The sequence below is a fragment of the Crocodylus porosus genome, unplaced genomic scaffold (assembly GCF_001723895.1).
Source record: "Crocodylus porosus isolate Cpor-Errol unplaced genomic scaffold, CroPor_comp1, whole genome shotgun sequence".
In the NCBI taxonomy this organism is placed as follows: domain Eukaryota; kingdom Metazoa; phylum Chordata; order Crocodylia; family Crocodylidae; genus Crocodylus; species Crocodylus porosus.
Window position 1 is genome coordinate 4,177,422 of NW_017728945.1, and position 14,055 is coordinate 4,191,476.

At 42.3% G+C, this 14,055-nt stretch overlaps 1 protein-coding gene across 1 annotated transcript in view; it reads left to right on the forward strand.

Moving 5' to 3' along the window:
- TIMM44 (translocase of inner mitochondrial membrane 44) overlaps positions 1 to 14,055 on the forward strand; it is a 45,047-nt gene that overhangs the window by 1,595 nt on the left and 29,397 nt on the right. Inside the window, exons 3-9 of the mRNA XM_019550667.1 lie at positions 424 to 504; positions 2,676 to 2,825; positions 8,151 to 8,284; positions 8,983 to 9,068; positions 10,152 to 10,244; positions 10,593 to 10,717; positions 13,396 to 13,446. Of these exons, the coding sequence (XP_019406212.1) occupies positions 424 to 504; positions 2,676 to 2,825; positions 8,151 to 8,284; positions 8,983 to 9,068; positions 10,152 to 10,244; positions 10,593 to 10,717; positions 13,396 to 13,446 (720 nt within the window). The remainder of the gene's footprint in view (positions 1 to 423; positions 505 to 2,675; positions 2,826 to 8,150; positions 8,285 to 8,982; positions 9,069 to 10,151; positions 10,245 to 10,592; positions 10,718 to 13,395; positions 13,447 to 14,055) is intronic.

Sequence of the window (14,055 nt, forward strand, 5' to 3'; positions counted from 1 at the left end):
GTAAACTCTTATGAGTCCTGTCCAATTTCTTCAATACGCTTCTAATGGAACTTCAGAAGCTAGCAAGTTACAGCTGACTTATTTTAGTTTGGGGATATTTTTCTTGTTCAATTTTTCCATCATATATTCTCCTTTTGGCATTCTTTTCTGTTTAGGGCACCCATTAATTTACACTGTATTGATCTGGGCATGGATTTAAAAAAATTAGGATGATGTAATCAGTGATTGAGCACAACTGATACTAGTTTACTTCTATCACTGCATAGAGATAAAAGTATCTATACATCTTTTTGTGGCAGAGTAACTAGAGCTGTTTTTTGGTCCTGTGGTAGCGTGATAACTGGAGAGTGCTTTATATTGGATTGTATTTATTCAGTTTTGTTCTTTCCATATGTAGTTGCCTAAAATCTTATTTTGCTGCAGAAAACCATTGAATCTGAAACTGTTAAGACGTCTGAAGTGATTAAAAAGAAGCTTGAAGAACTAACTGATACAGTTAAAGAGGTAAAGTAGAACTTTACAAAACCTCCCAGAAGACAGTTTGCTCATGTTTTGCCCTTTGTATTGTTAGCTTCCCTTACCTGTTTCTTCTAGGTAAAGGGAGGACCATGTTACTATTTATACATACCAAGGTAAATGAACAGACATTCAGTGATAAATATTTGAAAATTCTTTATTGTGACAGCATAAAAGCAGATGTCTTGGTAATGCTAGTAGAGTAGACTTTGGCCATGATCTTATTCCATCTGCTGCATGTCTGCATCTACACAGTTGCTCACCCAAAAGATGCACTTAATCTCATCCCGATCCTGTTGTCTGGGGAGGTTCATAGTTCTCCCATTCTCTCTGTGGGCTCTGCATTTCCAGAGGCAGAGCCTACTCACCTCTGGGAGATGAATAATTCTTCTGTGCTGGGTCAGGATTGAGAGAGGGCTTCTCTCATGTTGTCCTACTTCCTGGACAAGTGACCTAATCGCTTGCCCAGGGTGGGTCTCTCTTTCCCTCCCCACCTCAGATGCTTGCTCAGTGTAGTATTTGTCCACCTAAGTAATTGGGAATGGAAGCAGAAGCTAGTTGTTTCCCAAGCTCAGTTTTTATCAGCAGAGCTTAGGCAAGAGTGAAGTGCTTCGGTGGGCTTTCCGGCTTGTTTCTGAACATGTATTGTAGATCAAGTCTAGTCATCTGAGGATCTTCTCAGGCTGAAATGAAAATGCATAATGAATTTAGGTTCCTTAGCTTTCGTGGCGGCTGAGCGGAGTGAAACAGGATTGTGTCTGCTTCAGTAAATGCCTAAAAGCTGTGTAAGTGCTGCATAAATGCCTTGGAGGCAAAATAAGTCAGCCATTGTGTTTTTGGATATCTGAACATCTGAAAATGTCTCAAGGCTGTTGCTTATTTAGTCATGCTGTATACCAGCATGAAATTGGGGCGTCTCCCCTGGGAACTTGGTCAGAAAATCCAGTAAATTCTTCACTTCTGGCATTTTTTTTTTCCAACAAAAATATCCTATAGGCTTATGCCATTATATTTCAGGCTTTACTCTCGCGGGGCTTGTAGCTAAACCAAGGTTTGGCAAAGTTCCAAGGCTTCCAATGGAAATCAGGTCTTGCACATGATAGTAACTGTGGTGATGTAGTTAGAGCAGCTGTTTTCTCTTGGTCAGCATTGAGTTAAATGTCCAGAAGCATTCTGCATGCTTGGGCGGTGCTGAACTCTCAGGTGTACTTCAGTCAACAGTAGAAATTAAGTAAAATATTCTGCTTTGTAGCCCACATACTAGAGATAAGTGTTTCTCACCAGCTTGTATAATAGTATCTTGAATCATCCAAATATAGTGGAGGAAAAGGAGACCACCTAGTGGTACTCCTGGCAATTGCTTCTTTGTGAATTTGTATTTCCCTATCCACCCCAGGACTGCCTGCTGCCAGTGAGGCACTGAGATGCTTATAAAGAGCATATGCTAAGCCTGCTGTGCTGGTTCAGAGAGCACACAGATATAGATGTATTTGGTAATTGCTATTCAACAGCGTGGTTTTATATCTAAATAAAGCATCTGCATAGGAACACAGGATTGTCAATGACTGGTGACAGTGCACCAGAGCACTGTGTCCTGCAAGTCATTCACCTGTGACATAACAGGTGCTTGTAAATGTGTGGGTGTCTGCTCCAGTGTACTGTAATTACAGTGCATCAGAGCAGGCTCGGCTGGTGCTAACTGGCACACTCCAGCAGCCCAGGTGTCTTGTGTATTCAGCATCCCCATGCTTCAAAATGGCAGTGGGTCTGTTTTAACAACAGCTCATTGAACAGGCTCTAAAGCACCCCCACTGCTATTTTAAAGCACAGGATGCGAATACACAAAATGCTGCAGGTGCTTTAATTAGTGCGGCTCCCAACAGCCAGACTATTTAAAGAGTCATCCCCACCCCCACCTTGAAGCACGTGTTAAGACACCCAATGTTTTTAACATAAATTGACTTTTGTTGCTACAGACCTTGACTCCATTTGCTATGTTTGCTGCTTGTTGCTACAGACCTTGACTCCACTTGCTATGTTTGCTGCTGCTTCATTGTTTTACCTGGAGGCATCCAAAATGCCAAAATGAAGAATCTCTTTCATATCCATGTGGAAAAGTCCATTATTTTAAATGATTTCATATTCCTGTTTTATTGTAGGGTTTGGATGAAGTAAGTAAGAGTGATATTGGCCGGAAGATAAAAGAAGGTGTAGAAGAAGCAGCCAAGACGGCAAAACAGTCTGCAGAGACAGTGACCAAAGGAGGGGAGAAACTGGGCAAGACAGCAGCATTCAAAGCCATTTCTCAGGTACGCTTATGGATGACATACCTACTTGAAGGTGATATATTTTATTGGACCAACCACATGATTGGGGTAGACTTAAACAAGTTTTTAAACGCAGTACATTCTTCTTCACACCTTGTTTAAGTCCATCCCAGCTGTGGTTGGCTTAATAAAAGATAACACCCACAGAAATCCTTGCATCTTTCATTTTCCTGAGCTGTTGTGGCTACACGTCATTCCAACAATACCTGCAGGCACTGAGTCGATTAAAAATGAGCAAACGGGCTTCCTTATTTAACTGTTGATGCTTTGAGGGTTGCAGTTTGTGATGTGCTGTTTTCAGCCAAAATTGAATTGTCGGGGAATAAAGGCCCCAAGGTCACGGTGGGCCAAGGGTTCATATACAGGACAGGCGGGATTAGCGGCGAGGAGTCTGAGCAGTACGCGGAATCGTGCGGTTTCAAAAATAGTTGAATTTTATTTACTTACACTTCTGTAGCGTAGGTAGGAAGTTTGCTTCAGTTACAGTGCTACCAAAATGAACAACAGAGGGGTCTGTTGGCCCACGGGGTTCCTGAGTGAGCTCTTGCTTTCTACCCCGAAGGATAGGCGCGGCTGCCCGCTCGCTAGTCCCGGGGCTGGTCAACAGCTCATTCAAGGGATACGAATAACAAAATCATAAGACATTGTGACCCCAGTCCAAAGTGGAATCAATGTCGGAGTTGATGGAGAACGATGCCGAGGCCAGTGCCGGGTATGATGAGGTAAAGCCGTTATCTCAGTAAGTCGGGTTGATCGAAATCGTGGTCAGGGTCGGTGCCAGAATCAGTCCGGTAGCCAAAAGATCAAGACAGGAAACGAAGAGGAATCGAATAGCCAAAATCGCAGCGAGGAAGAGACCAGTGGGCTAGAAGCCCTCCTTAGGAGTAGCCCCTGCCGCCGCAGCCCCTGCTCTGAGGATCGTTCTGTCCCTGGGAAACGGTCCCTAGCCTCTGCTCACAGGCCGAGCACAGTCTCTCCTCCAAAACACATGCACACCCCCTCACCACACCCAGGTGCCTTTTATATGAATTTAGTGGCCAACCAGGCTGCTCGCTTCATAGAAATTTCTAGTCCAATTACATCATGCAGTCAGTGAACTGAGCATGTGCGTTAGATCAGATTACCTCATGCTCTGAGCCAACTGAGCATGTGCGTTATGGCACTCTTGCTTGACAAGCCTTGGGGTCGAGCAGGGGGCGCAGGCTGGGCGTGCAGCGGAGTTTTCCGCTTGCTGGGCTTGTCTGCGCATGTTCGGATCTAACTCTGTGTTATCAGCGTACATACAAAATTTTGCTCTGACATGAATATAAAGTTTTCAGAGGAAAACCTGTTTGATATACAAGTGTTGCAATATTTTGAGAAATTACAGAGACACAAGGTGCCAAGACTGGGTAATATTACCCAAGAACTTTGCAAAAATGTAAGCATCAAGTGTCTGAACTGCTACTAAATATGCTGCCTCTCATGCAGATTGACTTATTGCTAGCAGAGCAGAGAGTAGCAAATGCACTTTGTTTATTGGAGCAAATGTTAATCGCTAGCTGATTGGCATAGGAAGGAGTTTATCTTTGTCCAGTTTCTCTCACTTATGCTGGGGTATCGGTGGTAGCCTCTTTCAGAAGGGCGCATCGGACTAGAAGGACAGTTGGTCCCTTCAGTGATGCAAATTTTCTTGTTTCTCTGTTCCTAATAAGATGTCATCTGCTAAAGGTCAGCTACAGCCATAACAGCACCTCACATTATACAGTGGCATTTATGTAAGGAAGCTTGTTATCTTGCCACAGCAGATGCAGCTAACTCCTTTCAAGAATTGCCAGCTCCTTCTCTGAAGCAGGCAACTATTCTCTCCTTTCTGGCAGGCAATTATCTTGTAAGATTTGCTAACCTGGGTTTATACTAACTTTCTGTGGGTTACACATAGTTTCCCCACATTCTAGCAAATGTCTTCATGCACCGTTCATCTTTCGTGGACTGTTTCAAAAGCCTTTTAATAGGCTGAACAATCCTCCTTGCTTCTCTTTGTCTTTTGAAAGTGCAAAACAGATTCTCGTTCTTGGCTTAAAAGAAAGGTAAATGTAGAGAATAACTGAGAATAAATACAAATTTGAGTTGGTCTAATAAAAGATATTGGATCTACCCAAAGAACCTTGTCTGAGAATAAATAGGAATTTTAACATTTAAGATCTGTGTTACTACAGTATTTAGGAAAGATTTATTTATTTGGACAGTCTACTGCTGGGTAATAATCATAGGGATTCAGAAGTCTTTTTCCAGCCTCAACAGCTCACTGAGTAGAGTAACTTTTGTAGTTACTGGAGATTGTCTTTAGTGGTTATAAACATCAAGAATAACTGAACCAAAAGCTCCGAAGTTCAACATCCAGCCTGTGACTCCAGCCCAGGAAACACTCAAGCATCTCTGTGACTTTATCTTTGTGAACAGTTCCACTGATTTCATGGGAGTTATTCAAGTGCACAGATTTATTTAGGCAGACAAGGTTCCTTGCGTGAATCTGATGTCTTTTATTAGACCAACTTAAATAGTTGGAAAGCAATTATTAAGCAAGCTTTCAGGTTCAAAACCCCTTTGTCAGGCTAAGGAAGTTTCTGCAGTTGGCGTGTGCTCTTCCTGGACGGAATGAAAAGTAAAGAAACCAGCGGCTGGGCTGGGCTGCACACAGGAGAGTCGGTGAAAATGTAGATTGAGGAGTCAATGGGTGAGAGACAGGCTTGGGGGAGGGGGAGAGAGAAGGGGGATGAATAGTGGAGAGGTACCTGCGGAGTCGGATGTCAGGCAGGTTATAATGTGTCATAAATCCAGCGTCTACATTTAGTCCATGATTTTTAGTATCCAGGAGGTTGATGAAGTGGGGTTCATAGGCTCGTCTCTGGGAGGTATTTTATAAGTTTCCTTTGAGGATCAGGACTCAGAGATTGGAGAGAGAGTGGTTTTCTTGTGAGAAATGTGCCCCCACAGGTAACTGGGTATTCCTGTCTCCCATAGATTTCCCGTGTGCGTTCATTCTGGTGCGCAGTTGTTGTTTGGTCTCTCCTACGTATTTTCCGTCAGGGCATTTGGTGCATTGGATGCATTTCTGGAGGTGCAGCTGTAAGATCTGGGAATGCTGATGGCTCTGTTGTGGGGTGTCGTGATCGTGTGGGCGGTGGAGATGTGTTGGCAGGTTTTGCATTTCTTGTCATGGCATGGTCTGGATCCTTTAGGTGTGTTCTGGACTTGAGGAAGTTTGCTTCTGGTGATGAGGTTAGCGAGGTTTGGTGCTTGTTTGAAAGCTAGGGTGGGTGGCTCTGGGAAGATCTTTTTAAGAGTAGGGTCTCTTTCTAGTAGGGTTGCAATTGTTTGAGGATTTTCCGTACAGGTTTGAGGGAGGCGTCATAACCAGCGGTGTGCGATTTGTGGGGGGGGTTTCTTCTGTACTGCAGCAGTTCTTCACGTGGTATCCGGGTGGCTCTTTCAAATGTGTGATCTATCTCTCTGGAGGACTGTCCTTGGACATTTTAGTAAGGTTTTTTAAGAGCCTATCCTATGTGTTAAAAATGTTGATGGAAAATAATTGCTATTTACTGTGGTTTGCTACAAAATCAGCAATATCCATATTTTTTCAATGTTTTTATTTTGGGCAGGGAAACGGCACTATAAAGCTGCACACAACTTTGTCATTAGATAAGATAAATATGCTGGCTCTACCTTGGGGGTCTTTAAGACAAGGCTAGACAATCACCTTGCCAGGGTCGTTTGACCCCAGTACTCTTTCCTGCCATGGCAGGGAGTCAGACTTGATGGTCTGCTCAGGTCCCTTCCGACCCTAGAAACTATGAAACCCTCCTCTGTACACATGTAGATTACTAGAAGCTGGCTTTCTCTTGTGTATTACTTCTATTAAGTGCCATTTTATATCGGAACACATCCCGTGATGATTGGGAGTTACATTCCACTTGACTTCTACCGAGAGTGTCGCTGGAAGAATCTGGAACATCGGAAGTTTAATAAAGTAATTTAAGAAATAAATTAGTGTTGTCATGGTGAGCACATGTGTCGCTCTTATATGACAGGAAATGGGTTTAGTACCCAAGCTTGAAACTGAGTCCTGCTCTCATTGATCACAGTGAGATGAGGGTAGTGTCTCTTTTTAGCAGAGACTGAAATAGGGATACAGCTGTGCAAAGATTTCTTGTATGTCTGAGTCCAAGTTTATAGAAAAAAAATTAAGTATGGACAAACATACATTTTCAGTAGCTACAAAAGGGGAGGAGTTGTGCCTGAGGTGCAGCAACTGTAATGCTGCAACACTTATGAATGATGAGCTTGTAGCAATATAGGTATACCAAAAATTTCTCTGACTTTAACCCTGCCTTATCCAGGGTCAGAGTTGGATGATTTAGCACAAAGTCCTGTAGCAATACAAGTGTACGTCTAGCTCTTTACCTTGTGATAACTGTTGTGCACTTCCAAGAAGCAGATCCTCCTCCCTTTCCAAAGCTGTTCCAAGGGTATACATGTCAACCCCCAACTTCTCTTCCTTAACAGAAACTCGGCAGGGAAGGAGAAATCCACCACCAATTCTGTTCTGTGGGATCACTAGCACTGTTGAGATTTCTGCATACATGGAATTTAGCTCCACAAGCACTGATCCTGACTTTTGCTGTGAATAATTGAGCTCCTTCAACCTTTTGCTCAAACGTATACTTATGGGGAATTGAGGCTTTTTCTTTATTTGGGTATGGAACTATAAAGTGAATATCAGCTTTGCAAATGCTTACTCTTTTGGCTCCCTCTCCCTGTCCTTAAAAACAAATGTGCTCCCTGTTACAGTCTTGCTGTTTTGCACTCATGGCAAACCCATAGGCATTGCTTTGTAACTGGAATCTTCTTTACTGTTTAGGTTTCAGGAATCCTTTGTTCCTTAAAATCCAGCAAGTCCTTGATGCCTTTCAGTACTCACCCTTTTCAACTCCATATTCATCTCTCTGACCTGATTTGCCAGCATTTTCACTCTCTGCTTGTAGGGTCTTTTGATTCAGTTAGTTTTCTGGATTCTTGTTCGTTGTTCTATCATAAGCCAGATTCAAACTTAAGTCTTTGGTACTTCTCCTGTCCAATTCGGGTAAATCTCCGAAAACAATACTTCACTCAGCCTTGCTGTAGGCACATGCATCTCTGACTGATATATGCTGAGTTACATTTGCTGACAACAGAGATCAATGTAGCCCATAGACTCTGCCTCAGTTTTCTGAAATAGAATCATTAGTTTTTTGTAGCAAATCCACTAATTGAATGTTTTTCTTTTAGGGAGTAGAAACAGTTAAGAAGGAAATGGATATAATAGGGCATACGGGTCCTTACAAACGTCCAGAGCGACTAAGGAAAAGGACTGAATTTTCTGGAGAGAGGCTCAAGGAGCAGAGAATATTCGAAGCTAATGAGTACGTACTGGATTAATCATAAAGAGGTCATTGCTGATGAGTGTTTTTAAGTTTGGACTATAAAGTAGTAAAGGTGAACAACTTATGGGGGTGGGGTTAAGCTGCAGCATAAGGGATGGTTTAAGTGATCAACTTGCTCGTAATATTGGGTTCAAGCGGGCAGGGGTGGAGAACTGGAATTATTCCATTTCTAAGGATTGTGGTATTGGATTACTGCAGTAGCTGCTTCCTGTTCAGAGTTGCTGCCAGCTCCTGTTGGAAAGGCGTGTTTTAATCCCTCTGTAACTTCTGTTTAGAAGACTGGGTTGGCTTGAACTTTCTCAGGTTTATTCTGAAGAGAAAAGAATATTTATGCAAAGTTTGAAAAGATGTGTGAAATGTTTTATGAATTACAGAGCATTACAAAATAATATGTGTTCCTGACTTGAAATTTCAACTTCTTTGCAATATTTTTTCCTCTGGTAACTCATTTTGTGAATGTCTTTGGTTAACATAACTTTAATAAGACCAAACTTGAACTCCTGATCTTTCCTCCAGACTCTTCCCACACTCAGTTCAGACAGTGGATGTCTCAAGCAGCACCATTGGTAGTACAGGATACTGGACAGAAAGATGCTTAGTATAGCTCTGTGTCCTTTTCTTCTGTTTCTGAGGACTTTAGTTTGTGCATAAACTGCTAGCCTTCTGCTCTTCCCTAGGGAGGCCATGGGTGTGGTGGTACACAAGGATTCGAAATGGTATCAACAGTGGAAAGATTTCAAGGACAACAATGTGGTCTTCAATAGTAAGTGTTCCAGTGGTTAAGGAACAGAACTTTATTTTCTGTGATCTCCAACTCTTACAGTCTGGGATCTGATGCCATCTGTGCAACTAGTCTTCACATAATGCAAATCATGGCCATTTTTGTTGCAGCTGTTAGTATTAGGTAGTGTTAAATGAGAAGTAGGCGTTGCTACCAACACGGTAGTTATTCCAAGCTTCTCCATCTGTTTTTGGAGACAACCCCAGCCTTCAGCAGAAAAGTATTGTTTTACCACTCCATATTTAACAGGTACCAAAACCTGATTTCCCCATTGCCTATGACCAGAGATTGTAAGAACGCTGAATTCTGAATGCCTCCTACTAACCAGACACTAAGGGTACAGAGAAGCTGATACAACACTTAAAATACTTGAAATGCAGTGCTTTCGCACAGCGTTTCCCAACCTTTTCTGTTCCATGGTACACTTACCTGGCCTTTTCCGTCCCATGGCACACCAGCCGAACATGAAGTGGGCAGGGGGAGGAGGGTGGCAAGCGGCCAAATGGGTGGGGGCTGCAAGGTATCTGTGTGGGCCTGGCCAGGGCGCAGTGACAGCATGGGGTGGTGGCACTAACTGTAGCCATGCCACCCCCCAAATTCTGCAGCACACGTGGACGTGTCCAACGGCACACCAGTGTGCAGCGGCAGTTGGGAAGTGCTCCTTTAGCAGCATGCAGGCATACACAGCCTCCCCACTTCCTGCTGGAGCACTGTTTGGTTCAGGTAGTCCTGACCTGAGGTTTTTCTAGGCCTGAAGGATACTGTCAGGGACAGTTCCCGGGGCTTTGACATTCATGCAGAGGAAAAAAAATTACTTGTAAGGGCTATTGATAAGGATTAATGGTAAAGAGTGTTAATCTCTAATTTTAGGAAAGTTAATGAGCAAAAATAATCGTTTGCTGAAACAGGAATATGCTAATTGTAAAAGAGGGATTTGGAAGGGACTTGAGAGGTTTAGAAGTGACCTATAAATACGATCTTACACTGAACATTCTAATTACAATTTAAGAAGTACAAAAGTGAAATAGCTGAACACTGCTGCTGATCTCCTTTCTTCTTTTTCAGGGTTTTTTGAAATGAAAATGAAGTATGATGAAAGTGATAACGCATTCATTCGAGCCTCCAGGGCTGTGACAGACAAAGTCACAGATTTAATTGGTAACATTTCATTTTTGTGAAAGTTTATTACTGGTGTATAGCTATGGCCATTGACTTTCTAAAGGCGGGGGTTAGTGCTGCTGCCATTGGTGTGTTACTAGCCTTTGGGAAGGAATCTGATGTTTTGCATCTATGTATCTAAGTGGAGCAACAACCAAAGCAAGGGGTGGAAAATAATGACAAGTGGGTGTAAGGGATAAAACTAAAACCCCAAGCAAAACTTATAGCATCTTCTGGACAGTTCATACGATCTCTGTTAAAGAGACAGCTCCTTCAATTCTCTCTCATCCTTGGTGATGCTTGTCATGCCAGTAGTCTGAATTAATTGAACTGAATTTGTTTTGACAGGTGGGTTGTTTTCAAAGACAGAAATGTCTGAAGTTTTGACTGAGATTCTCAAAGTGGACCCAGCCTTTGACAAAGACCGGTTTCTAAAGCAATGCGAGAATGATATAATCCCTAATGTTCTGGAGGTAATTTCGAACGGTGGAACATGATAATGGAAATAAGCGTCTTACGTTCTTGTAAAAGTTACAGACTTGGGCTATTCCATTTTTGAATGATTAACCTGGAAGATGGGATGGCTGTTGGCCCTCCAGCCCATGGTTTCAGCTTGGTGCATCTTCCAAAATAACAAAAGTTTGGCTAAGGAGAGAAGGCTCCCGTGTGAGAAGTTAGTTGCAAATCATCCCACATGGGTTAGCAGTTTTTAGAAGGCTCTGACAGTGCTGGAAAACAAAACGCCTCTCTTACCTAGTGATGAATGTTAGGAACTCCAGAGGTTTCAAACCAAGCTAGATGAATGGGCAGTAAAGGGACAGCTGCACACTGGACTGCACACTGGAAGAAAGAATTCTCATTACTCATTTACATTGCAGTTCTAACGTTTAGGTAACTGCTTGGGGAAAAGATGTTGGCACTGCAAATGGATTAGTAAAAGTAGCTGCCAAACAAAAAATTTAGGTGTTTGTTAAAGGTTTAGAAGTAACATCAATATCATAGTACCGCTTATTTCAGTAATGGTGTGCCTCCACTTGTGTGAATATCGTGTTATCACCTGATGTTAAAAAACATAGCAGAAATAGAATGGGGCTCAAGTATGGGTGGCAAAAGGAATTACAGGTGCGACTTTTGGAGAAATTTGAAAATTGGAATTTTCTGAAGAGAATGAAGTGTTGATTTTTTTTTTTACAACATGTCTATACCCTATCTCATAATCGGGGATCTGGGTTTTCTGTTTTCCATGGAAAAACAGCGTAAAATGCAGATTTCCCCCTTTACCAGAGGAACCTGTGGATTTCTCATTATAGCAGAGAAACCTGCAGATTTTGCAGTTTTGCAAAGAGCTGTCTCGACTGGCAGAGCTCCAGCCTGTAAAGGGCTGGGAGGGAGTGGGAAAAGGGTGGTCAGGCAGGGGGTGCACATGTATATGCACAGGGCCTCCAGGCACCTGAAGAGCAGCTCCTGCAGTAAGTATGGGATGCAGGGAGAATTAAGGCCCCCATAGGGAGGGAGGGAGGAAGTTGGGCAGGGCTGGGGCTGGGGCTGCTGCCCATGTCGGGGGTAAGTGGGGCTTGGGGCCCAGGGCCACAGTGCATAGTAGCAGGGCTCCGGTGGGGAGCAGGATAGAGCTGAGGGCCGCTCATTAGTTGCTGAGTGATGGGCACGAGCATGGCCGGGGGGTTGTGGGGGGACTTTCATTTTAAGCACAGATTTTGGGGGTTTTATCAGAAAATTTGAGATTTTTTATTAGGGAAAACAAGGATCTCTGCTTATGATACAAAAACAGAACAGTGGAATGATATTACAAGACATTATTTTACAATTATATTTCAATACACTAAACTCCAATAGTAAAAGGAAGCTTTTAAAATCTGTTTCATTATATGCGTGTGGAGCACATAGCCCCAAAGAGGCCTTGGGGAAAAAGGTAGTGTGGGAGAGCAGAATACTGTGGGGTTGTGGAGGGTAGGAGACCTGGCCAGATGTTAAATGTGTCCTGGCATGACAAAGCAGTTAATGTTTGAATCAGAAACTTCTGTATCATGGATCCAGTGTTTTTGTAGTAAGTAGCTTAGCAATTTTTTCTTTGGGACAGATTCTTTTAACATCTGTGTTACCATTTGTTGCGGGAAACCTATATATATACCACAATAAATGTAGCGTCTGGAGGAGAGCATCAAGGCTAGAGACTTAGGAAGATTCAGAGAATCGGAGACTTGTTAAGGATGATGCCTATAGTGGCACAGTTGTGTTTTGAAAGAACTGCCCTGTGATCACATCTGCACTGTGGAGTGACTGGATTAGATGAGTATCTCAAACTAATTAATCACATGGATTGTGCTTGTCATGTGGACAGAACTCGAAACAAAATAATATAGGAATTGTCACTCTGAATCTGCCCTATGTTTCCTATAATCTAGCTGTCCTCCTCCTAACAATGGTAGGAGCAAAATGCTTCATGAAAGCTGTAAAAACCATGTGTTGCACTCTTAAAGAATAAACCTCTCCTGGAAAAGTTTTTTTTTAAACCCCTGGGACTTCTGCCCTGATGCATGAGTGATTTTTTTTTTTTTTCCTTCTTCTTCTTTCTACTATAAGACATCCTGCCTAGTGTAATTATGGCTGTTTTTATTCATATTCAGATTTAATTGCCTTTCTGAAACTGTTAGTTGTTTGGCTTCATTATATTATATCAATGAGTTCCACATATGCATTACTCATTGTCTTCAAAATATTCTTCTATCAGCTACAAACAACATACTGCCCTTCATTTTCCCTCAGTGGCCCACTGTTGATCTTTTGCCATTGTTGAAAATTGATTATTTATGATTGTTTACTACTTGTTTCTGCTTCTGCTAAAATATATCTCCTGAAATATGTGAGCTGGGCTTTAGGTATAAAGATAATACTTTAATTATCTAAATATCTGTGTCCATCTGAAATAATGTGACTGTATACATATGTCTTTGCTTCATGTTGCTTGAGTATAGGATTTTGCCTTGCCCCTCATTAGGGCATGCTAGGAGTAAACACTTGTGGCCTAAGGTTGGATTTAAAGAAATTCACTTTTTAAAGGATATCCAGACAGATATTTTAGTGGGAGACCTTAAGTTTCCTTTGTATATTTTATTTGTTACTCCTTTTTTAGGCTATGATATCTGGGGACCTTGATATCCTGAAAGACTGGTGCTATGAAGCAGTAAGTATATATTAATAATGCATCTGAAAAGGTGGGTTTTCCTCTGCCCCCTGGTTTGTAATTGTAGGCCTGTAATATTCCCATGATTAGGTTTGGGAAATAGATCAATGTAATAGTTGTGTTGGTATCATATAATAGTTATAAGCTGTTATGCTAGCTCTACAGTCTCGTGCTCTAGCCATACAGATATAGCAAATCTGCAACTGTAACAGTTTTATTCAGGATTAAATGCATCGGTATAGCAATTTAGCTTGCTTGTACTGGTACAGTTGTATGCAGGTGTAACGTGTGTATCGTAACACCTGAGGCCAGATCTCTAGTGGCAACTCTGCCACTCCTTTTGAAACAGTTAAAAGTAACATCGCTGCATGGTGGCGTTCCTTCCCTTCTGTGAACCGTCCAGCCACCCTCTCCACGGCTGTGAGTATTGGTTTTTGCTTCAGTCACTCCTTCGTTTGAGTTTTCCCTATACCTTAGCATGTTCTTGAGTGCTGTGAAATATTAAACAAAGGGGATGCTGCTGTTTTCTTGGGTACATTTAGTGCATGAAATTCCAGTACATGTAAATGGCATTTATCTTCTGATGATGGGAGTAACATTGAAATCCCA